The following is a 25,947-nucleotide window of genomic DNA, read 5'->3' as shown; positions in this document are numbered from 1 at the left end:
ATTTGGAGCCTTAACGTCCTGTTACACGAGAGCGAGTGAGTACCCATTATAGCGCAATGTGCTGAGCGGCGTGCCTCTTGGCGCTAGGGCGAAGAGATCAGGAGCTGATGGAGTGATATTTGGAGAGATTTGGGAAAAGGAGATGAGTGAAGGGATTGGGAATGCGGTAGGTGGGAAATGATTTAGCTAAGTGGTTACACAGGTGGGAGGTGGGGTGATGGGAAATCTGTGGAAATGGGAGCTCGTACAGCAAAAGGTCACAGGGGTTATGAAATGAACAGAGTAAACTAGGGCAGAAGGTAAATCTTCGGACGGGGGAGAGTACGAAGGGTGAAGCGGGAGTGTGGGGGGTAGGTATAGGGGAGAATTGTGGGAATAAATGAAATCAATTCAGCACTTGTGTTGGCATATGAGAGGCGTCTCCGGCCAGTATGTGTAGCATTAACTCCCCTGAGGACATACATACCTACCTACCTTGTCAGTGCGCTGGTCTCAGAAGGGTTGCTTGGGCTTTATGACTGAATATCTATGTGACAGCATTTCATGATGTTAATATTACCACTTGTATCTCCTTTTACTCTCTGTTATATACCGTTTAGTAGCGTCCAAGACTGCGTTAGTGCTAAGTCCCTAAACGCGCCCACGCTGTCTTGTGCCCACTGCCGACTGACCATCTCCCAGCAGCACAAACGAGTTCTGATCAATGTGCTGCTGAGTTTTAATATGAGGGCTCTGCGCCGCCCAGGAAAACATCAACAGGCTGCAATGGCCTTTCTGATGGATGGGCGCGATGTAAAACTTTGTTTCCGATCAATCAACCCCTAGAATGCCCGGATAATGCAGCTGCGAATGTAACGCGTTGAGCGCCGGTGATGCTCACTCCATCCCTTCCCCTCGCTTCTTCCCTCTGCAGATGGGTCCAGCCGCGGACAGCTCCCCGACCCTGTGAGCAGAGGCGCGAGGCGCGGCGCCGAGGGCGCACACCCCAATGCAGCCTTTTGGAATGATGATGACGTTTTAGAGGGACATGGAGGCTGGCGTGGAAAAGGGAGCCACATAATTCGCTCGGCGCTATCTTTAACCACCAGTCAATGCGCACGTCACAGTAACTTCGCAGTGCTAATGGTGAGTACGTGAATAATGCTAACTTGAGCCTGCCTGGTCGTGCGTGTGTATAGACCTGCCAATGTACATTTATATGGCTCTGTTAATAAATATAGAAATGTTCATATATCGATTGTAAGTGCATAGCTTCTATATATGTAAAGTTCTCTGCAACTGGGAATGTATCTTTCGCCCTGCCTCTACGGCGTGGCATTAACTTAGACAAATGTACGATTCTGAACGTGTAAACTTAATTATCTTCCTGCCCTGATGGTAGGAGGCAGGCCTGCTTCTACGTGTAATTAGACGCACTCCCGGCACGTCTAAGTTCGATCGAGGACTGTGTCACAATAAAGCGATATAAATAGCAGGGCCGGGCTAAAAAGGTAGGCTCGTTTGCGTTTTATATCATTAAATCTTTGAAACGCTGCCCTCTCCCTCTGTGCCCTGCTCTCTGTCGATCATGCTAATTAGTTTCAGACATACCGCAATGTTGAATCATTTAATAAATGACGGAAGACTCGCAGCTCCTTCCTCCCTTGAAGCGAGGCTTTAGTCATGCTGGTGTCATGGGACGTGCAGATAGATAGTTTAGTGACGTTGGATTCTTTTTTTTATGAATGTGGTGTTGAATAATTCCCGGTGCAACACTGACACGCCAGGCGTTGGTGATTCATTCACATCCACACTAGCAGTTTGCATTAATTTACCAATCACCCTTGGGAGGAAGTTACTTCAATCACATTTTCTGTAGAAAAAAAATGTCTTTACCCAGCCATGTGTGATTTTGACGAAGGAACAAAGGACATAACCGGAGGTTTGTAGCAGCGGAAACATATGCGGAGAAATGTTTGATTTTTGCAATTCCAGGGGTCGGCTGCCAGCTCCCAAAAAAATGGCTGGTTAACCCATGCCAGCCATTTGTCAAAGGGGGTGTCTACTCTGCCTGCGCACTACTGGATGTCCCGTGTTTACATCGGGAGATGACTTATGATAGTGCAAAGAAAGCATTCTCCATTGCTGCAAAAGACAGCAAACACTGACGAGAAGGATGGAGGGGGCGCGTGAGTGGAATACCAATGGGCTCGTGTCAGATGGAGGCCAGAGGACATCCAATCATTGCACGAGGCTGTAACAGTGACTCGTTTCGTGTGGATATTATTGGCCACTTTGTAAAAACTGATTGCCCTCAGACATGCTTGCTGCATTTTCATCGACCAGTAAAGGGACAAGTCGGGGGTGTGATCACTGTGCAGGCTGCTTGCTCCACTGAGAGCCTGTCAGCCACACAGACATCCTGGGGTGAGAGGGTGTGTGTTTTCTTGGCGAGTAAGACATCATGGTTTGGCTGTAAAAGCATGAGTTGACATTTTAGCCAATGGCCAGCTAATGTTACAGGCGCCACGCCCAATGTAACTGTCCACTTAAGGGTATTTCCAGGTTGGCGCCATTTTCTAATCATTCCAGCGACATGTCCCGCCAAAGAGTGACTGCAAACAAGAATTGAGTGTGTGTGCACCTTTTTCCAGAACAGTGGTCTTCTTACGTCGTATTCCTTTGTTAGATTCATTTTGGACCTGCTCAAATACACTTACATTGAGTGTCACGAAGGTGAAAGGAAAATAGTGTTCACAATATGCGCACCTGGGCCCATCTTTTGGAATGAAATAACACTTGTTTGATTTTGTTGCTACATACATTTACAGTCAGGGCGCAGTCTATGTGAGAGAGGCACAGGTGCACTGCAGCAAAGTCTAGAGGCCAACATGAGTGAATGATAATGCCACTGAAATTAAACGTCATTGTGCCCCTGCTGTGCCAACAGCCCCGAGTATATGGGGATATATTTACCCATATTCCAAAGAGTGGTTAACTAGAAACTGACATTCCAGTCACCCACCACACTTGTTTCACCCTCTCCAGGGGCCAGTCAGTGTTTGAGGAATAGCTGTAAATAGAGATTGTTTTTGAAAGGCGGGCTTTCCCTGTGGTCGGTACCTTCAGTCTGCAACTTGTGGAAACTTCATTCTCTCTGAAGTTCAGGAATGGTCAAACTCTGCAGCATGTGGCAGGCTTTTGCAATCTGACATATTTTACATGTTTTAGACAGTTTATTGATTGCCTATTCGATTAGCACACTTAGGGCGTTAAGGGAGATGAAAAGAGTGAGGGGTTCTTTAAAAGGGGTGTGGCCTATGTAAATAAGGGGGTGGTTTAACCATATGAACTACATTTCTGTGCTTCCCATCCAACCGGTATTTTGGCTCCGCTCAAAGTTTTCTGTTATTGGATCCAGATATGTAGTACAACAACTGACATACTCCTAAAACTAGCCAGGACTATTGGCTTTGTCAATGGTTGTTAGCTGTTTAAAATAAATGAGTAACAGTAATCTTTTTGCTGTAAATAATGAATTTTGAAAATCTTCAATTCTGAAATTGTGACACTCAAAGAAACATTACTGAGGGCTGTCGACGGGTAGCTGTCTTCAGAGTGTCTCAGTCACTACTTTTATATTCACTCTGTGGGAGACATGTACCATTTTTCGCTCCACATCTAATCTATCTGCACATCTTGCACTAATTTCTTTATTCTTCGGCATCTTCTTTTCGCTTTCTCCTGAATGCACTTCTTCACACATTGTCATTCTCACTTCACCACCAAACACACAACCAACCCACCCACATATAAGCACTGCAATTTCTTTTACTTTTGGCTTGGTAATATTTTGCCTTCCTTCCCACACATTTTCACAGCATCACAATTGCAGCTGGAATATGTGACCGTTGCTCTGTGTGCTCTACAAAGAGGCCAAGGATTGGATGATCAGAAATTCCAAACACCTTTTTGGCCGACTGACAAGCACAATAAGACACTTGCACTGCCTTCAGCTCAACTCCAGAGCTCTCAACCGTGGCCGTTATAAGCATCTAGAGATGAATCGTTCAAAGTATGCACTATGCAATGAAAATTACAGAGACATAACATCCTGGAAATAGCTAACACTCTTAGAGGGGGAAATATTAAGTAAAACATGTCAAATATAAACAGAAACAAAATCGTTGACATATATTACCTTAAGGCTTTTTACATTCTTTAATAAGAAGAAGGATCAGTGTTTTTGCATTACAGTTAAGGACATGAATAGAGGGGCAAACAAGGACCGGCTTCAATATCCATTTTGAATTACTGCCAGGTCTAAGACTCGGAGGGACCCACCAACTTAAGGCCCTGAGCCAGGGTTTGATTGGGATTAAAAATCGGCCCAGGCACGCTAAAAAAAGTGGCCATCATTTGCACATTGCCATTCCGCAAAATACTGCTTTGTCAAAATTTTAATATAAAAAAATGGGGGGGGGGGGGGGTGGTTTTAAAAAAAATGTACAGATTATTTTACACTGGCGAAACACACCTGAAAACAAGTGAGGCCACTTATGCACAGGCCCCCTGCCCCCGCTCAATATGCATATATTAATGGGCGGCCCAGCCTAAGCAGAGAAAGGGAGTGACATCTCTGCCGTTTGATAAAAGGCAGGTAATGTACGCCCATCTGCCTCCAGAAAGGCCACTTAGGCAACCACTGGGCTGCTGGCGTTATCGAACAAGGCAAAAACAACCCAAATTGGCCCCCCAGACTGCTAAAAAAAAGCAGCACACAGCAGGAATTCGGATATCGCCCCCACCGGGCATTGCCCGAGTGCCCGCGTTACCAATCCGACACTGCCCTGAGCACACTGAAGCAACAGAGGGTTTCCCTGGTGCTACAAACATCAAAATGAATCACACAGGAAAAAAAATACTTGTTAGTGGTCAGTGGACTGTCTAACAGAGTGAGGCAAAGTATTCTATAGCTTGACAGGGTCAACAGAGCAGGATGTACCACCCCAGAGGGAACGTTTAAAGGAAGATATTTTTATGAGAGCTATTATGGAGGAGCATTACAGGGCCCTAGACAGAGCATACAATTGAAAGTTATGACACAGGCATCCTGGAACAAGACAAGCACTTGCACGCTTGCACATACAGGGGGGACTAAATCGAAACTATCACTCAACTGGTAACCAGTGCAGTTGAACTAGATGTTATGATACAGAGCCCTATTAAAGAATGACCTTAATTAAAAAAATCAGCCAGTAAGCCATGTCTAGGTTGCAAGAGCTGCAACCTGTTCAGTAGGTATTTAGGCAATTTTGTACACAAGGAATTGCAGTACTCAAGCTAAGCTGAAACAAAAGCCTGTCAACAGGACTGTGATGTTCCAGAGAATGAATGGGGAAACATTTATTAGGGGATTGAAAAGTAGAATTTGGTGGGCACTACCCAGTTGATTTGTGGCATCAGAGACAGTGCACTGTCTTTGATGAATCCATGGTTTCTATTCTGATTCCTGCTACTGGATTGTGCCCTGGAAATAGGTAGAGCATTTAGAACCAGGAAGAGGATAGTAATAGAACAGCTTTGAAAATCTGACATAAGTAACAACATGATATTAGCCATTTTAGCATAGCATAGACCTTTCAAATTGATATGTGGCTTCCACACCGTCTTGCCACTTAAAATATGAAAGTACTGTAACTGGTGATAGAGTTTGTCCTCCATAGATTGCCAGTGATCGGGTGAGAAGTGAGAGTGAAACTGAAAACTATCCTGTACAATGCAGTTCTGCACGTATTTGGCATTGCAATGTCAAGTATTTTACGAGATGCTTTGATTGGAAACCATTTATGCTTTGCAGGAGTTGATTTTGAGAAGTTAATAACCTGACACCTGTTTGCCTTGAAAGTGTCCAAGTGTCCAGACTTTGTGGGCTATTTTACAACCTTAGTATTTGGAAGACATGCTTTTGGCATTATTCAATGGATTTGAAAGCAGATAACGTTTCATATCGAACCTCCGTGTTTGCTCTTCTCTAATCACTATTATTGAATAGAAATTCAAATTTCACGTAATCCTTTCATATAAGAGCGTTATCGAATTTAATTTAGGCAGTAGACCTGTATTTCATATAGTTTTTAAGTGTCTTGTTCAAAGGTGCTTCATGTTTGGTCAATTTATCTTAGATTGTTTCGAAGCTGCAAATATCTACCGAGTTGTATTTGGGCCTCGATTTTAATCGTGTAAACACAGAATATATACCAGCGTGTAGAGATAAGAGAAAGAAAGGTAATTCTTAACAAGATTAAACATTTTTTTTCAAAATAACATAAAGTTTATGTGTATGGATTCCCATCATTCACCAAGCTTGGTGAATAGCTTCATCATTTGGGTATCCTTTTGTGTGGAATGACATTCCTGCTCTATAGGAATCAGAGCTCTCGGATGTCAGAAGGTATGGTTACCAAGATGAGCACGATCAAAGCTTAAAAACAGAACTCAAGGAGTTTTTAAGTTCTGTTTTTAAGCTTTGATCGTTACAGACACTAATAAAATTCACAGTCCGAGCACGCATCAATTTTAAATTTTTTCATTTCACATTTGCACTGCACTTATACATTGATCTCATACACTCTATCCTGCTCATCTTGGTAACCATACCTTCTGACATCCGAGAGCTCTGATTCCTATAGAGCAGGAATGTCACCAGGCTTGGAGAATGATGGGAATCCATACACATAAACTTTATGTTATTTTGAAAAAAAAATTGAATCTTGTTAAGAATTACCTTTCTTTCTCTTATCTCTAGACGCTGGTATATATTCTGTGTTTAAATGTCAGTTTGGGGCTGCATATTCCAGTTAGTCTTTAAATGTTGGCCTCTGACCCTACTTCAACTTTTTTTGTGTGTCTTCCTCGATTTTAATCCACATGTATTTTTTAAATGTTCTTTCTTCTAAAACAAGAATATAACTAGTGCAATAGCAAATCTGACGTCTTTGAGAAATGTATCTTTTGCAGAAACTGTGGAGTTATCCATAAAAAGATAGTTTTTTCTCAGTTCTTGGTACTTACAATATACTTTTGTATGTTTACATAATTTGCTCGACACTCTGAGGTACTTTAATTTTTTGCTAATGGTGGAAAGCTCTGTACACCATGGTGGTTAATCACGTAATTATTTTGCAATCTGAAGGTTAAATTAAGTTTTGAGGTCTGAGTGCTTTAATCCTCATTTTAATGATTTGACAGTTTCCCCTGGATAATTATGGGCTTTACATTTCAAAAAATCAGTTTATTCTTTCTACAATCTTAGAGCAAGTGCGTTTTTTTGTAAATACCTTAATACGCTAAAGATTGGTGTTATGGAGGCACAATTAATATTTGTATAATTTATGAAATGCATAACACAGATGGGTGTGTTTCATCTTGATAATCTACCCTGCAAGTGTCTTTCCATTTTCATAAGATATTTACTTTAAACATGATTCTAGCTTCCTTGATGCATTTCTTCCCTGGCATTTCAGTTTTGTTTATAACCACATTTAGTGATCCTTCCGGTACAAGCTAGAAAGTCAACAAACCATTAAAAAGACCTTTGTCCATCCAGTCACTACATCAGCAGAGGAACACATAATAATCAAGCAATCCCCACATCTAGTTCATGGTAAGCTTATCACCTGACCCCGACCTTCTCCTGTTTAAAAGGGTAACCCGAGCTTTGTATATGATTTGCTCCAGCTGGGCACACCAGTCCACCCCCTTCGCCACTCTGCCGCCAGGAAGAACATGAGGACCTCCACTTATGAGCAATTTCTCGCTTAGCAACCAACCTTATAACCCCCCCATATCTTCCAGTAATCCCAACAGCACCACCCTGGGAGTAAAGACAAGCTGGCGGCCAAACATAGCAGAAAGTTCCTTCACGATTTACTCCCAGAAGGGCGCTAATGTCAGAGAGGACAAAACAACGTGATAGAAATCTGCTTCCAGCAACGATCACCTAGGACAATATGCCCAGGTCAATCTGCCAGCTCGTTCAAGCCACTGAGCAATAATATACACAATATGCAGATAATTGAGTTGAACCAGTTTGAGGCGCATGGAAATCACCACAAGTTCCCTTGGGCCAGTCTAGCTTCCCGCCAGTCTGCGTGGCGTTAATGATGAGGGAATGGTAACTCAGGGAGATAGCCCCTTTCTGTACCTTTCCCATCATCAGTTTTGCATTCAGGGGGATACATTTTGGTATCTGTGTGTCAACAAGGATGTCAGCAGTCTGGGCTTGACACAGCTGCAACAGGGGCGGCTCTAGGCTCATGGCGGCCCTGGGCAGGGAGCGTGGGTAGGGGGCCCCCGGAGGAACAGGTAGGGGGCCCCCGGAAGAACGCAGGTGCGGAGGCCAGTGAAGAGGGGGGGGGGGGTCAGGCTGTTTGGAAGTGGAACAGAACCGGAGGCCGCCAAATCCCTGCCAGGAGCCGCCACGCAAATATGTATTCATCCTCAGAGGATTATTCTATTAAGGATATATATTGGCGTGGAGGTCCCTGGGATTAGGTGGCCCTGTGCAGGTGCACAGCTTAGCTTGCACATGCCTAAGGCCGCCCCTGGCTGCAAATACTTGGGTTTGGGAGAGCTGCTACTGTTTCTTCAATGCCTGAAATGAATTCACCTGGGTGCTCACTATGAAGTCCTCCAGATAGATAATGCTAATCCCGCCCCACTGTGCAAAACAGTCTGGATAAGCTGTGTGAGCAGGCACACACTCTGCCAAAAGGGGGGCAGGTTGGTAAGATGACAGTCCCAACCTAGAAATCGGAGTGCCACCCCCCAGCAGGACATCACCACCCGGGTGCACTTCAGAAGAGAACAAGGGGTCGGGCCCTATAGAACATGCCTGCCAATTTATCAAAGCCTAGTAAGGCCAGCTCCACCCAAGAGGCCAGGTCTTCCCTAACCCTTGTTGTACCAGTCATTAGCCACAACCAGTTGTGAAACCAGATAATAGCAGTACAGTGCAGAGGCTTTGGCTTAAGGGGTACAGTGGCCAACTTTGAAGCTGGGGACCCAGGTTCGAGTCTAGCAGGAGGCTGAAACATCTTGTGATTCTGGCCAAATCACTTAATCTCCCCATGCATAGAAATGAATGTGTCTGTCTGTAATGCAACAGGTGCTCATGTAAAGCACTGAAACGTCCGGCTTAAGTTCACGCATTATAAAATTGCTACAACAATAAAAAAAATCCACCATTCCACCGTCAAATGGGGATTGCTGAGTCACCTTATTACAAAAAGTCTCACATTGACTCATTGTACAATTATAGAGCACGTTCTCTGTAACTTGAGACTTTATTTTCATATTTCCGACTTAAATATTAAAAATTTGTTCTGTTGCTGCCAAAAACAAAGACTTGATTACTTTGGGATTTGATCTGCTTTTCAACTGACGAGGAGCATACAACCTAGCATTTATAATATGTTTGATCTACACATTGATCAGGCTTCATTGGTTTGGCCGGCAATGCTTCAACAGAGCTGGAAAAAAAAGAATGGGTCTAGAGATCACCACTGATGTATCTCAATATACTACATTTTTTACTCTGACTGTCTATTTTCAATGTATTTTCCAGAGCATGAGCTTGCACGTCCTTCCACTTCCAGGAGCTCATCACTGCTACTCGCCCACGGAGCCTGCTGCCTCTTGGTCCCTGTTCGGGTCTCCACTCATTCCCACTGTAATCCTCTGTGACTGCAGCCCAGTGTCAGTGTGCTCGTGTCTCTGTGACACAAACCCATGTTTCGGTGGAGCGTGTAGGAGCAGCACAGGTGCAGCATACTTGTGGTCCTATGACATGCCGTTGGACGGACGCAGCCCATCCCACGGAAGTTCACTTTGGCATATCATAGGGGCATAAGTGTGCTGGGAGCTCCAAGCTCCGCGGTCTCAGAGCTTTAGAGTCTCAGAGCCGGATATTGTCAGGGGCACCATCCACTGGCTCTGGACATTAGTGGCTCAGGAGCAACGACTGCCAAGGGGATGCTGCAAGGCTGTGTACCTCAGTGAGGGTCTCAGTGGGGGTGGCAGGGAAACCTGGAGGCTTGCAACTGTGCCAGAGCTTGTGGGTCTCTCCCCTTCTGCGCTGTTGCTAGCCATGCGAACACCAAATTAACACTAGCCAAAGTGGCAACTTACCACAAGGAGGTGGACAGGCCGCTCATAGCAAGACTGCTCGGCTCAGGCTGGCCAGGAGAAGCACTTTGAGTCTGCAGTTTCCAAGGGAAAGAGAGACTGAGCGGCAACTTTCCACCTGGCTGCCCAGACCATGTTTGCTGCGCCCCCTTAGCAGCTAGTGATACCCCAGGGCACAGTATCCAGGAATCGCAACTCTGGTTGATTCTGGGAGCTACAAGCCACAAGCTTCAAGCTAATTGCCTGTGAGCTCTGGGTGTGGCTGTGTTGAGACCCCTGGGCTGTGAAAGACCCTAGGCAGCTGGTATCTGTGAGGGAGATGTGGAAAGTAGTGGTGAGTTAGTCAAATGTGGCTTTCACCTATCCAGCAGTCTGATACCTCACACCCGTGACTCCAGACTCAACTCCAGGCCACCCAAAGTAACTGTACAATGGTCGCATTTATTGCCATGCAGTCTGGGAAGTCTCAAGGACCAGTGGTGGCCCAAAACAAAAAAAGAAAGCAGACAGACAGACTTATTAGCCGTGTCTGCCTCCTACAACAGGTCTGTAGCCTACAGCAATTTCGCATGTGGTCACAATCTGTTCCTCTGGAGGAGCTAATTCGAACACAAACCGCTTTTAACCAAAATCCACTACCAAAATACATTTTCTAAAGGATAGAGGATTCATTTTCTTCTCTAGCAAAACCAGCATCAAGGGGCTTCCCATCCCCCTAAGCTCCACTGTGGTCGCCCAGTCAAAGGCCACACCACCTTGTTGGCAGGTAGGAAGTCCAGGATGCTGCCCTGAACCAAAGAGTTTGGATATAAATCAAGGCCACCCCCACAAGGAGTGTGACCATGCTGGTCAGGACAGGGAGGAGGAGCTCGTGGCTAAAACTTGTCCAATCAATTATCTTAGCCCCTTGCAAGGGGAACTGAGAGGCCACAACCACAAATATTGACCCGTAACAGACAGAGGGGGTAGACTTGTCACAGCCTCTACTCAGCTCATCACTGCGAGAGAAGGACTTGTCCCTCCTAATAAAACAACTTGATGAAGAGGAAAAGAATTGCAAAGCTCTTGTGCCGGAGGCCGCCTTAGCTTACAAAGTAGGAGGTAGTGTGACTACCCCAGCTATGCTCAGGCCTCCCACAAAGGCAACATCACCATCAATGGAAATGGACATAAAGGGTGTAAGACATCTCAGAAAGAAGTAGCTAGTCTAACTGCCCATCTGAAGAGGACTCATGAGACCTCTCAAAATATCTTTCATACATTCATTCTAAACGAATGGGAGAATATGCTGGCCACATATGGCAATGAAACACTTCCAAATTCTAGCCCCATCATTACCACAACAAGGGACCCCAAGGGCCCAAAGAGCTGCTTTGGACAGCAATGCTTGGAATTTTGCAGAGTTCAGTGGAGGCAATGAACTTACAGGCTAACAAAATAGACTTACAGATCAGTCTCTTGGCCACATTAGCAGTGTATGGAGCATGAATTGATCATAAGATTGGCAACTTAAACAACCTGATCAAAAGAGCACAGGCGGATGCACAGGCCCCAGGTTGGGGGTGCAACTGTTCCCTCGTCCATGACAAGTTATACCCATTATGGAAATGGTGACTAAGCTACTGGATGACCTGAAGGACATGGCCAATGGGACGCTTCAAAAGAACATAAGGTGAAAAAAATAAAGTGTAGTAGATCCCGTTATCCAACCTGGCATAGAGATTTCACAGAGGAGGCAACTACAGACAGCAATAACCAGAGTGCACTGACTAGCGAAACCAGTCAAAGGGAAACCTCAGCTTCATTCACAAGCACGCAAGAATCCAGCAGAGAACACCTATCAATGGAAGGGAAGCCTAAATGCAAGAGAGTGAAAAAAGGAAAGGTCTTACCAAAAACTTATTGCAGCTCACAAATTGGAAGCATATCCAATTTTTAACTTAAGGAAGATCCCAGCTCCACCCACTCAGGACCAAGGTCAAGAATCAAACAGAGCCTTGGAGTAAGCCCCTACAGAATTCCCCCCCCCCCCAACTATCCATGGGGCCCAAGCACAAAATGGGGCCAGAATTGCACTTGTAACAGCCTCATAAGAGACAATGGAGCCAGTCTAAACAGGTAAATCGGACCTTCACACAACCCTTCTTCAGCCTACAGCCCAAGGTAGACCACTTTCAAGTTCAAACATCTGCAATGATGGGCCCTACTTTGCCTCCTACATCAAATTTAGCTACAACAATGAGGCACCTGACATACGGCTTTAAACTGAGATGGAATTCATCCAACTTGCATGTTCCACCACCTCTGGTCACATGAGAATCTCCAGAAGTCCCTTTTCTGGAAATCAGAGACCAACAATCATTAGAATCAAATGCTAGGGCCCAGGAGGGGCCACAATTCTTGACTGCAGCAGCCTGCACACTCCTCTATCCGAAATACACCTCCAGGGGCCCATTCAACATTCTGAATAGGGGCAACAATCTGAAGCTTGTCCGATCAATGGGCACGCTTAGAGACGTCGCAAAACAAGACATACTCTCAATAGAGTTCATCAACCTGGGCCCAGGGCAGTGCAACAAAATGACCAAGGTTACCTGGCGATCCTCTGAATTGGCACAGAAGGTCTTGGAAAATACAGAGATCCTCAAGAACTTGGGGCTCATAATCCCCACTCCAAGGACCCCGGGATATCAAAATGTCCTGGAGAGATTGAGGAAAGAAGGCACCTCTTCAACACAACTTAGACCAGTTTACTCGGTCCCAAGAAATGCCGTAAGTAAATCACCAAACTCTCTAAATATTCCAATTGGCATGCTACTGGACAAACCTGCACCTGTTCTTGGAGTGACAGCTGAATGGGGCTGGTTGTCAGGTGCCCCGATTTAAGCCAGACATCTACAATGACAAAGCACTCTTGCAGTCGTCCCTACAGATTGGGTGCTAAAGCTATGCTCCTGGAACATGAACAGCCTGGCAAACAAGTTGGAAGACCCTGAAATTCTCCATTATTTATGTTTGTTTGACATAGTGCACCTACAAGAGACATGGACACAGATGGTGCTTTACCTGGAGGGATACACACACCACTTCATTCCAGCATCCAGAGATCGCAAGTATGGCCGCAGCTAGGGCGGTCTTGCCATTTACATCGCAGTCACCATTGCAATTTAATGCCATTAACAGGACAGCAATGATCCCGGCCTACAGATAGTGGAAACGTGCTCAAAACATTGAATGATCACTCCAGAAAAATCACCTTGATAAATGTGTGCATTCATTCAAATGTTAGATCAATGACTGATCTCTCTGATAAGTTGATTGACATTACAACAAGCCTACAGGCTGAGAGGCCCAATACTGACCTTATCATGTCAGGGGATTTCAATATGTGGCTAATGAGCAAACTATGCGCTTACGTGGTCACAGAGGCACAGAACAGCATCTAGGTGATTCCATCTATGGATACTCCACGGTGGCACAAAGAGGACAAGAAAGGACAGCCCTTACAAGGTAACATCAAACACCTTGGCCTCGGAGCTCTAAATGGACGCATATCCCCAGCCAAACCGGCAAGCCACTCGTATTTAAAATCCTCTGGGGCATCTCTAATGGATTACTCCTTTGTGAGCCTCCCTCTGCTGAACACCAATTCTTATTTATGTTTTGGGGAGAAACTGGAAAGTGGGGGGCGCTAGAGGGCGCACTTGCTGAATGGCCGCACTTACGTGAGGCTCCAGCTGCCTGGCATGAAGATCCGTTCATTTATCCTGCTTTCCCTGCACGCACCCGCCTGAAAATCCCCACGGAGGGGCGGCGGGCCACTCTTTACACTCGGTGAAAATGTTATGGCTCTACTCCTTTGTGCCCCGGAGTTATGGCCTGCGGAGTCCCCCGGCCATCGTGAGCCTTGCAGTGACGGTGCCTGGAGCCGGCGCTTGAACGTGCGCGAGCCCGAGGATCCCCACGAGGCAGGTAGGCCTCGGGCACTTCATGCACGGTGCGACTGAGACTGGCGCTGGGGCCGTCAACAAGCGAAAGCGACGTGCTACCGGCGAGACGTCCTGCTTGTAACGCGGGAGAGGAGACGTTGTGAGGCTCCAGCGAGACTCGCGCTCCGGAGCGTTCCGCAATTGCTGTACTGGGCGCGCTGTTTTGGCGCCATTAACGACTAGCTGCAAACACCTGCGGGAGGTCCGGCCGCCCGGAGGCTGACGTCCCACCCTATGCACAGCCTCTGAGACTGCTTTTGCCGGTATACTGGTAAGCGGCTAACTCTGTGGGACTCACTGCCTATTGTCCTCTAGGCGCTGCGCCTCTGGCTGCACTTCCCGCGCTATTTCACTGGTGCTCTGCCTACTCCTGGACTGCGCCTCTTGTTGCTGCGGACCACCCCGCTGGGTATTGCTGTGCCGCCCGCCGACGTCTGGCGCCTCGGCTGCTGGTGAGGCACTGCTGTGCCTCATAGTGTGGGCTTAACATCTCCTTCCATCTCCCCTCCGGCAGCAGTGCAGGTGGCGCTTCGACGCGGCGGGTTCCCACAATTCGCTGCCACCATGGGCAAACCTGACAGTCGCCAACCCAAACTGCAGTTTGACAGCTCGGCGCAGAAGAAGGTGACACGGCACACCGGAGACGCAGCGCCACCCAGAAGCCCGATCGCAGAGGCCTCGACATCAGCCCCGCTGACCCCGGATATGGCCACCATACTGCAAGAAATGCGCCAGGGCTTCGCAACAGTGGTCGACAAAGTAGATCGGCTATCATCTAGGATGGACGGAATAGCCCAGAAGATGGACGTCCATGAAGAACGCATAACTGAGGCAGAACGCAGGATATCGGCAAATGATGATACGACTGCGGCACATGACACTCGCCTTGCCAGGATGGACAATGTACTGAGGGTGATTGCTGCCAAGAACGAGGAGTTGGAGGCGAGGAGCCGGCGAAACAACGTTCGCGTCACGGGCATTCCCGAATCGACCAACACTGGGAAGATGGAGCGTTACATCGAGAAACTACTAACGGCAGCAGTGGGGGCGGACGCACTATCGAGTCAATTTATTGTGGAACGCGCACATCGTTCTCTTGGTCCTCAGCCAAAACCTGGAGCCCCACCACGGCCCATCATTGCGCGCCTGCTCAACTACCGCGATCGAGATGCGGCGCTCAGAGCCGCCAGAGCGAACCAGAACCTAACATATGATGGCGTGCCCTTCTCCATTTACCCAGACTTTACCCCAGTAGTCCAGGAACAGCGCCGGAAATTTCTTGCGGTTAAGAGGAAACTTCGGGACTTGAACATTGACTATGCTCTCCTGTACCCGGCCAAGCTGCGTGTCACGCACCAGGGTACACAACACTTCTTTCTCAACCCGCAACAGGTTGAAGACTACCGTAAGACTCTGCCCAAACGGCCCAGAAGGTCTGCGGATGCTGAAGACCTACATGCATCGGAACCCGAGTAGACGACTACCGGCTCTCTGCGGTTACTGTTCTTACATTTCATTGGTTTGTCCTTACTTCCCTATCTGCTGAGGGGGACTCATGCTTCTCAGCGGTGGCTGCAGCTGCCTCTGGGGTGCCACGGACGGGTGTTGAACTGCAGGCGGTAATGTATGCCAGGCCCCCACCCCCTTACTCCCTCTCTGCTCCGGATGGAGACCCCAAGGGTGGACTTGTGCGGAGTGGGATAGCTGGGGGTGGTGGAACGTGCACCTCTGATGACCCCTACTGGGTGTTCCCCAAGGACATTTACTTGGATTCTTGTTTACTGGTTGCTTTCTAGTTTTTTCTTAGTTTGTGGGTGGGGGGCGGGACTAAGGTGCTAGCTAGTTGGGGTGGCTTCAGTGGGTGGGGGGTGGTGGACTGTTTATCGGGAGAATCGAACTTGCACTAGGCGAAGTATAGCCTCCGTTAGAGGAGCCGGTACCATTCGCACTGTATGTTTCAGTACTAAGAACTGTTTGTCCCTTTTCCAGATACGGCTGGCCGTTGGGACTGTTGAGGGGGGGCTGGGGTGGGGAAGATGCTGGGAATTTTGTTGGGATTCGAGTTTTCACATGTGCATGCTGTGTTCTGAACTCTATTGTCTGCTCTATGGAGGGCTTCTTAGTCATGACTGGGGGTTGTGGGGAGGGGATGGATGTGCTGCACGTTGGTTATGGCTGGGGGGTGGCACGAGGGATGGAGGCGTTTCATTGATGTACCATTCTATGGTCCCGTGGGGTGTCAATGGCCTGGTCCGATTGACCAATGACATGTCTGTTGCTGGGGATTGCCTAGCCGTCTTACACACTTTATTTCTACAGTTGTTCTTTTACGCTATTACATGGATGATACGCGCCTAAACGTGGTCACTTGGAATGTGAGGGGGCTGGGGGACCATAGGAAGAGGAGACAAATATTGAGCTACCTTGATCGCCATAGCGTCCACATCGCTTTCCTCCAGGAAACACACTTTGCACCCCACAAATCATGCGCATTTGGGAGTAGGTGGGCCTCTCACTCGGTCTTCGCCAATTACTCCTCGTATGCGAGAGGTACAGCCATTCTAGTTAAGAGATCCACACCATTTCAGCTAGCTGGATCCAAGGCTGATCCACAGGGGAGGTACTGTTTGTTATGGGGCAGACTGGGGCATATGTCAGTAACGCTAGCATGTTGCTATGGACCCAATTCGGATGACCCGCAATTCTCCATGTCTTTATGGGCTGCGATAGTTGAGACAGGGCCACAACACCTCATATGGGGAGGGGATTTCAACATGACCCTACACCCCCCTCTGGACAGGTCGCACCCTGCCCCACACCATTATACCAATGGGCGAGATGACCTTAGAGAGACCATTGCCGATAACAATCTCATTGATGCCTGGCGCTCACACTGCGGGACAAGAGGGGAGGGTACACACTTTACGGCGCAAGCTAAGTCGTGGGCATGGCTCGACTATTTCCTCCTAACCTCACAACTCTACACAGTGCTTATACACGCGTCACACCTCCCCAGGACATATTCCGACCACTCCCCCGTTCTTATTACATTGTCCGGTTCTGAGCTTGGCCCCCCAGTAACGGCGTGGCGTATGCAACCCTCTTTGTTATTGGACTCGGTATTCCAAGAGGAACTCCGGGATGAATGTTTGGATTTCTTTAAACGCAATAAGGACTCTGTCCAAGACGTTGAGACCATATGGGACGCCTTTAAGGCCACGCTCCGGGGCTTATGTATTTCAAAGGGCTCGGGAGTACTCAAGAGCATACTGGCTAGATTGCGCTCCATAGAGGATGACCTGCGTAGTGCTGAGAGCCGCCTTAGAACTAATCCTGATAGTGCGACCCTTGCTACCATTCGTGTGAAACTGTCGGAGTTCTCTGAGGAGGCTGCTCGCGAGGTGAAGTTTAGGAACAAGTACTGGGTGGCCAGGCGATATGGAGAAGGCGAGAGACCTGGAAAGGCGCTGGCGGCGACGGTCAAACTGATGCGATCGCCGACGGTCATACTAGAACTGGAAACGGCTGAGGGGCTGGTGCTCAGGGACACCACCCAAATCCTGAACGAATTTGTGCAGCATTATGGTACGCTGTATAACTCTAGCAGGAATGGCGGGCTCACACTGGACGAGTATCTGGCAGATATCTCCTTAGGTTGGTTAAGCGATGCGCAGAGACACTTCTTGAGCGCCCCCTTTGAACTTGATGAAGTCAGAGAGGCTATCATGGGCATGAAATCGGGTAAGGCCACTGGGTTAGATGGCATTCCCATTGAGTTCTACAAAACGTTTATTGACTTCATGGCGCCAGTACTGCGGGAGGTCTATGAGGATGCGCTGGAGGTGGGCCATCTCCCTGCCTCCATGAGAATTGCCCTTATTACGTCACTGCTTAAACCTGGAAAACCCGCTTCTAGCTGCGACTCCTACCGACCGTTGTCCCTGTTAAATTGTGACGTTAAAATACTCGCAAAACTGATTGCAACACGCATCAGCCTCCTCCTACCAGCTCTGATACTACCTGATCAGGCTGGGTTTGTACCTGGAAGGGCGACGTCACACAATCTCCGCACCTTTTTCTCGGTGTATGACTCCGTACACGAAGACCTCCCAATGGCGGCTATTTTTTTTGACGCCACCAAGGCGTTCGATTCGCTCGAATGGGATTATGTGTTCGGGGTTCTTGAACGAATGGGCTTCCCACCTGTGTTTATATCTTGGATTAAATTACTGTATACACATCCGGAGGCCAGAGTCCTCATCAATGGGAAATTGTCGTCAGCCTTCCCGATTTCCAGAGGGACGAGGCAAGGTTGTCCCCTGTCCCCCCTTCTATTTGCCATAGCCACTGAACCTCTGGCTGCTAAACTGCGGCAGCGTCATCGGGATAGTGCTTTGCGTTGTTATCAGAGACAGCTACTCGTCTCTATGTATGCAGACGACATCACCCTTTATGTTCGCCACCCTAGCGATAACTTGCATCCCATACTTCGAGAGTTCATACGGTTTGGTGCCCTTTCGGGAGTTCAAATTAACTGGAGGAAGTCATGTATCTTCCCTCTTACTGCCTCGACAAGTCAGTTTCCGCTGGAGTTCCCACTTGCCTGGAGCACAGGGGACTTCAAATACTTGGGAATACATGTAGAAAAGAATAGAGAGGAGCTAATTCGTGCCAACTATGGCACCGTAATGGACAAGATGCGTGACAACATATCTAGATGGATCACGCTCCCCCTCTCCATGGCGGGACGTGCCTCATTGATTAAAATGGTTATACTCCCTCAGTTTTTGTACCTCTTTTTGAACATTCCGTTTCACCCCGGCTCCCATTTCTTTCGATTACTACGCTCAGAATTGCTCCGTCTAATATGGAGTGGTAAGACACCCAGACTCAAATGGGACATCCTGGTCAGACCGTTCTCCCAGGGGGGTTTCGGCGTCCCTGACTTTGAGCTTTATTACCGAGCAGCTCAGGCCCACTATGCGTATTTCTGGATACGCCAGCAGAGATATATGCCTCAACTGGCAGCCGAACACTGGTTGGCCCACCCAGTCCCCATCGAAGGTGCAATCTACTCCCGGATTGAGGGTAGGGACAAGACTCCTTCCACGGTATCAAGCACGGTGACGGCATGGCGCTCCATTGTTACTAAGCTTGACTTGCACTTCCTCTATGCGCCACGGCTGCTGCTATCCTACCACCCGCAGCTTCCGCTCCTGCAAGAGGCTGGATTTCAAAAATTGCTTAGGAAACTAAACGTCAATACATGGGGGGACCTGTATCTGGACGGCGTCTTCCGGACTAGAGATCAATTTTACGGGAACATACAACCCACACCTCTTGACGTATTTTACTATATCAGACTCCGACACGGGCTACAGGCCGTCACGCCTGATTTCCCCTGTGAGCCCCCAGTGCTTCCTCCCCTGCAAAACATGCTGCTTCAGGACAACCCTATTAAACTGGTATCCACACTATATAAATCTGTCCGGGCTAACATGACCTACACTGCTCTGCCTGCTAGGCATAAATGGGAACGTGATCTAGCCTTAACTCTAACAGACACCCAATGGGATTTCTGCCTGCAACAAACCGAGCGCATCTCCTCTAACAGCCGTTATAGGATAATTCATTATAAATTCCTGCACAGGCTATATCACACTCCAGCGCGCCTCCACAGGTTCCAGCTTAGGCCTACTGATACATGTGACAGGTGTGGTGCCCCAGGGGCTGATTTCCTGCACCTTGCATGGGGCTGTGCCGAAGTGTCCATATACTGGACTCAAGTGTTTGAGGCACTATCCAAAATGGTTCACATGACGATTGATCCGTCCCCATTGGTAGCACTTCTGGGGTACGTTGCGCCTCTCCAGGCGGCTCACCGCAAATATGTGGCGCTGGCTATGCTTCTGGCTAAACGCAGGGTGGCCTGTAGATGGGGGAGGGGAAGGGCGCCCAAGTTTAAGGATTGGATGAGTGACATGGTGTACTGCCAGGAACAATTGCAAACATATTCCGAGCTACTGCCGCCTACTTCTAGGCCTACTGACATCTGGGCCCCGTTACAATGTTATTTGATAACTGATCCACACGAAGGTGCTTGACGCCCAGGCCTCAGTGGCATCCCCCGGGTCTCACACGACCTACCACCTCTGATGCGGGGACCCGCCTCTCCCTTCACTTGTATTTGTATGGCTCTGCCTGCCACGTGCCCCTCAAGATCTGATACACCAGATGTGCCTGTCCCCCCCCACCCCTCTCCTACATGAGTTCACTTGGACATTGCACATGTTACTGTTCATATAAAGTTTAAGGAATACTTTCAAAATTGCAAGACTCACAGATTTCGTTGTAACTACGCTGCAATTGCCGCTTTAATTGTACTGGTTGCCGCGATATTGTTATCGCACTCATGCACATTTGTTATGTTTTGTATTTATGTCTTCATTGATAGCGGCCGGCCTCCGGGTTGTTGGTGAGACGCTGTGTACTCCTGGTAATGCTCAATAAATGTTTTGCACTTAAAAAAAAAAAAAAGAAAAAAGAAACTGGAAAGTGATCACCGACCACAAGAGAAAATCCTTGACATAGGCATGAATAACCGTGCATCTGTGGCTGATCAAGGGATCGATGGTCATACAATCAACCATAAACATATTGGATGTACTACTGGGCGTCTCACTGCATGGACACTCGAAGCTAAACACCTAACAGCAAATATACTCACACTGGTGGAAGACCCCTTGACTGGATGGGAAAGGTTTACTCCAGAATTTTCCTACCTGCACACCAAGCTGGTCCTGGTAAAAAAAAATACATCAAGCACATCACAAGGCGCTCCCTTCAGGGCAGGTAAACAATAACTCAATAAGAAGGGCCTAAAGTAGGGTAAACCATCTGTTGGGGGGCACTCAAAAGGTTGGCAATGGATCGTACTACACTGCACAGTATACGAGTCACAAAAAAATTATTAGAAATGGAGAAAAAGAACAAACAAATAGAGCGATGGAATTCCAACTGGGTAAAATTGCTGCATGATATCAAAACCAGCAACTCTGAAAACTTTGGCGGACTGTACCCAGAGTTGACAAACATCTTAGAGTAAACCTGGCATCAATTTCTGTTCGATCTCTTTCATCCGACGACACAGACAGACCAAGCTAGCGCTCAGGTAGATGACTTTCCCGCCCCAGAGGAAACTATGGGAAATTTCCTAAAATCAACATGGTGCAATGTCTCTTCAAGTAATGTTCAGAAACAAATTGTAAAGGGTCAAAGGGAGGGGCTCCAGGTCCGAATAGAATTTATCCTGCCATCTACAAGGAAGAACCAACATTCTGGGCAGCAGAGCTAATTCCTCTCTTCTACACCATCTTGCAGATTAACTGCATACCTCCCTCATGGCTAGGCTCGATTTTGGCACCAATCTTCTAAGGGGGCAATCCTGCGAATTATCGCTTAGTAGCTCTAATCAAGAACAACACCATATATTTCACTGGGATGTTACTGTGGCGGAGGCTAACTCCATCATACCACTATACCAAACTGGCTTCACTAAGAATACAGGGACCTCAGTCAACATCATGACACTATCCATATCAACTGAATGGACAAGATCTATCACCTCCCAGTCTAACTGGGCATCATTGATTATAAGTCCACATTTGATAGAGTCGACCGGGGGGACTTGTGGTGAAAATTGGCCAACCTTAACATCCTGGCAGGTCTGCTAAGGGCACTCGAACTCCTGCACACAGAAACATGGCACTCAACTATCTAGGCCACTAAAAACCACACAAGGCTTTAAGCAGGGCTGTGCCCTCACCTCCACATTATTCAACTTTTTCCTGTCAGATCTTATTCCGACTCTTAAAGCAGTTAATGCTCATCTGCCCAAACAAGAGGGCTTTTAGCTCTCAAAGTTGCTATATGCAGATGATCTAGTCCTGATCAGGAGAACCAAGGTTGACTTGCAGCATCTTCTTGATGCTACCCTGACCTAGTCCTCAAGGAATGGACTGACAATCAACAGGAAGAAAATGAAAATCTTAGCAGTCCATGACTCTAGAACTCAAAAGCTAAGGTGGTTCCCGGATCAAGAGAAATTAGGCCAGACAAAAAGCTTTAGGTACCCCAGAGTCTACTTCAACAAGAATGGGAAGTACAGTGAACATCTTGAAGAAATCAAGACGAAGGGCAATACCCTAGCTTTTAGCCTAAGGTCACTCTACCGAAAACTGCAAGGACCATTGCAAATGCCAATCCTGCAGGTGACCCATGCAAAGGTACTTCCAACCCTGACCTATGGAAGCGAGGCTCTTCAAGGGCGGGACCATGCAACACTCGATAAAATACTACTTACAGTGTATAGGTCAACTTTCCTGCTTCCCTCTTACTGCTTGCATTCCTAGGTTAGGGTGGAGTTTAGAATCGTCAAGCAGTCACTTGCCCAGAAGGTGGCCTTCACAGTGTGTTGCCACAAACTCAAATTGTCATAGGAGGGCTCCGTGGGACATTAGCTCTAGTCCAACATAGAAGTGAGGCCTTGATCCCTGGCTAGAACTTATCTTCTACAGGCATTGAATACTCTTGTCTTGACCAGCGCTTGGTTCTTAACTGTTAGCCACCTAGAGTTCAAATAGCAGGTTAAAACAAGCACATAGCTGCTGTCATTGCTTGAGGACAAGGATTCCCTGTCTGAATGCAAACACGACTGGATGACGTTGCACGGCTACACCGGGCTAAAATCCCAGGGCTACTTAAGTGAACCTTACAACGCGTGGACCAAGATACAGTTCCTGAAATATAGGCTGGGGGCACTACCGATTTCGTAGTACAAGATATTACTGGCTATGTGAATAGGGCCAGGAAAGCATTATTCATATTCTCTGCTTGCCCCACAGTAATGGGGGACCGACGTGAGCTGTTACAAAGAATATGGAACGAAAAAGGCATATGGTCTTGTTGTGAGGCAGTGATGGATTTCTTCAATCCATCGGGCATTAAGTTTAATTGCACAATGATGCAATTACTTCAGAGAGTCAGGAAAAAGATCCAGGCAGGGGCCCAGCTGTCACAGGGGAGGGAAGTGACAAGTCAAACCAGAGTTTACAAACTAGCACTTTGTATTAACACTTATGCACCTCCCTCGCTGTCCACAGTCAATATCAGTAGGAATAGACAAGCGGTCTGAGCAAACACCTTATTCATTAAATCAGCTGCACCTGCACTTTTATGCCATTAATCTCCACTGTAACACTCTGCTCTTGGCCCTATACACTACACTTATTATTCTCCTATTATTTAGATCATGTAATTTATGGAAACATAGGCGCTAAGGCACCTTTGCTGCAGTATCTGTACCCTACTGCTTCAATGACACTGTATCTGCACTTTATATTGAAAACATTTACCGTAACATTCTCCTTCCAACCCCGGATAGAGCGCCTCATACTCGCTGCCTAATTTACCATCTACACTTGAATACTTAATTAGCAAAATCCCCAAGGCACCTGTGCTGCAGCACTCGTACATTACTGCTTCAATGCTGCAGCACTTTACCTCTTGCACTTTCTGTTCACATGGACCGTAACATCAGGTTTTTTTAACGAAGATATGTAGCCACTAGGAGCCACATTCACTCTTTGGAAGTAGGTTCCTTCTTTAGGGCGTAAGATTTAAACCCCTTCTCACCACCGATCCATCAGGCTCTCTAGCCTAGGGAATAATTTTGGACCATTTTAAGTTATAGGGCAGGAAGGGTGCCCCCTTTGCAATGTCCCATAAATGATCTCAATCATATGAGTTTCTTTGCTGTGAGAATGGAATTGTTTTATTGTTTATCAATTTTTTTGCACACTTTATGAATTTTACTAATGTTTTATTGTGTATGGTATTGCAATGGTTTTATAACGAATCACACAATAAAGATTATTATTATTACAATAGTTTAACAAATAAAAATACTCAGATCCTAACTACATTCTCTAGCATTCATCACTGAGTTAAACATTGTTTCACTCTGTCTGGAACATCCAGCCAGTGTAAGGAATGCACTTAATTAATACTTCGGAGAGCTGTCTTAGATATCTCTGCTGGGCTCAACCTCATGTCCAGTAAATAATTTGATACAATTTTGGTCAGAGCCTCCCCTTCTGCAGTTTTCTGAGGACATTCTCATATGATTCAATCAATTAGATGTTATTTCATTTTTCTGATAATCTCAATAATGATGCATATGTCATGATTCTGTCTCAACACTCCTGAGTTCAGAAATCTTGCACAGTGAAAGTTGACATGTTTTGCCATGGTTGATGAGGGGTGTTAGCCCGTAACCGGTCCAAGGATGCTTGTTTCCAGTCCAGGGAAGAGCTGGCTTGGCAGTTCGGTCTGGACTGTTCCCATGAGGAACAGGGTCAAGACTGATCTGCATATAGCTGGGTCTGAACTGGGATGGCGAAGTGAGATTAAGAACAATGATGGATTCAACCCAGATCTGTGACTGGGGGTGAGTGTCAGAAAAGTTATAGCGCTCCGTCCATCATCTCATTGTGTTTGCTTTGTTAATCCATGGACCATCTCAAGGAAAGAAGATAATACATAAGGAAATTGTAAGAAATTAGATTCTTTGTTTTGAGAGGTAAGAGCCCCCCTTAAGTAATAAACACAATCCTTATCAGTGCAAACCACACAAATAACAAAATAAACATGTTTGTAGCACTTTTGAAGCTTGGCACAAAAGGTGTCAGTCTTAACTTAGAGGTAATGTGTAATATATTTATGCAGCCTCAAACAGTAATAAAGTGAAAACACAAGACAAGATATTTCTTAGAACAATAAAGCACATTTCAATAAACAAAATGTCATTGAAATGACACAAATCCAAAACTCAGACCGGAGTTATGAATTTGTAAAGTTTTAAGTAAAAATAGCATGAAGAAGCACAAGCCCCAATTCTGGTTATCTGGTTGCACTGGATCGGGTCAAAGTTAAACGTTTAGGACAACTGCTATGGAGTACAGGTCTTCCACAGGTACCAGGGTTATCCTGGCTCAATTCAGTACAGTTCCCCACAAGGAGCCTTAGTCAGAGCTTGGCATTGCTGCGTTATCAGCCCAAAGAGATGGTTGCCAGCTAGAGGTTCACATTGGTATCTGTCTTAGGTAAAGCTCTATATATAAAGACAAATAGTGAAGGGGATAACGGACATCCTTGCCGTGTGCCCCTGCATATACTTAATAACAAAGAAATGTGTCCATTGAGAACCAACCTAGCCATTGGCTTATGGTTAAGATTAATAACCTGGTTCATATATTTGTCACCAATACCCATAGCTCACATAGTGGAGCATAAGTATATCCAGGAGACCTGGTCAAATGCCTTTTTTAGCATCAAATAGAATAACGCCAGTCTGTTTCCTCTTAGTGTTGGCTGCATCAAATAGTGCAATAGCTGTGTTTATGTGACTAGTGGTTTCCCTACCTGGGATGAATCCAGGCTGTTGTGGAGAGACTGAACATTATATATCTAAAACAAGCCAGGAAGCCAGCACGTTAGCGTCAGCGTTGATTAGAGAAATGGGCCGGTATGACCCTCTTTCCCCAGATGGCTTCTCCTTTTTAAGAAAAACTTTAATTAGTATAAACGCTAGAATTTCGTGTATCATTACCCTGGTCAATTTAGAAACAACCAGTTTAAATATGGGAGCAAGTAATTCTATATATGTTTTCTTAAATTGTAACAGTAACGCTTCTTCACAGGTTTCCCCAATGGAAGACACTTAATTGCCTTC

At 46.7% G+C, this 25,947-nt stretch overlaps 1 protein-coding gene across 1 annotated transcript in view; it reads left to right on the top strand.

The window, feature by feature from the left end:
* Window positions 1-1,013: 1,013 nt before the first annotated feature.
* The window catches only part of ADGRA1 (adhesion G protein-coupled receptor A1), a 746,977-nt gene continuing 722,043 nt past the window's right edge, over window positions 1,014-25,947 (top strand). The window contains exon 1 of the mRNA XM_078643457.1: window positions 1,014-1,125. Within this exon, the coding sequence (XP_078499583.1) occupies window positions 1,123-1,125 (3 nt within the window). The 5' untranslated portion in view covers window positions 1,014-1,122. The remainder of the gene's footprint in view (window positions 1,126-25,947) is intronic.

Source organism: Lissotriton helveticus, chromosome 5_1 (assembly GCF_964261635.1).
Source record: "Lissotriton helveticus chromosome 5_1, aLisHel1.1, whole genome shotgun sequence".
NCBI lineage: Eukaryota > Metazoa > Chordata > Amphibia > Caudata > Salamandridae > Lissotriton > Lissotriton helveticus.
This window is presented reverse-complemented; position numbering and strand designations above follow the sequence as displayed.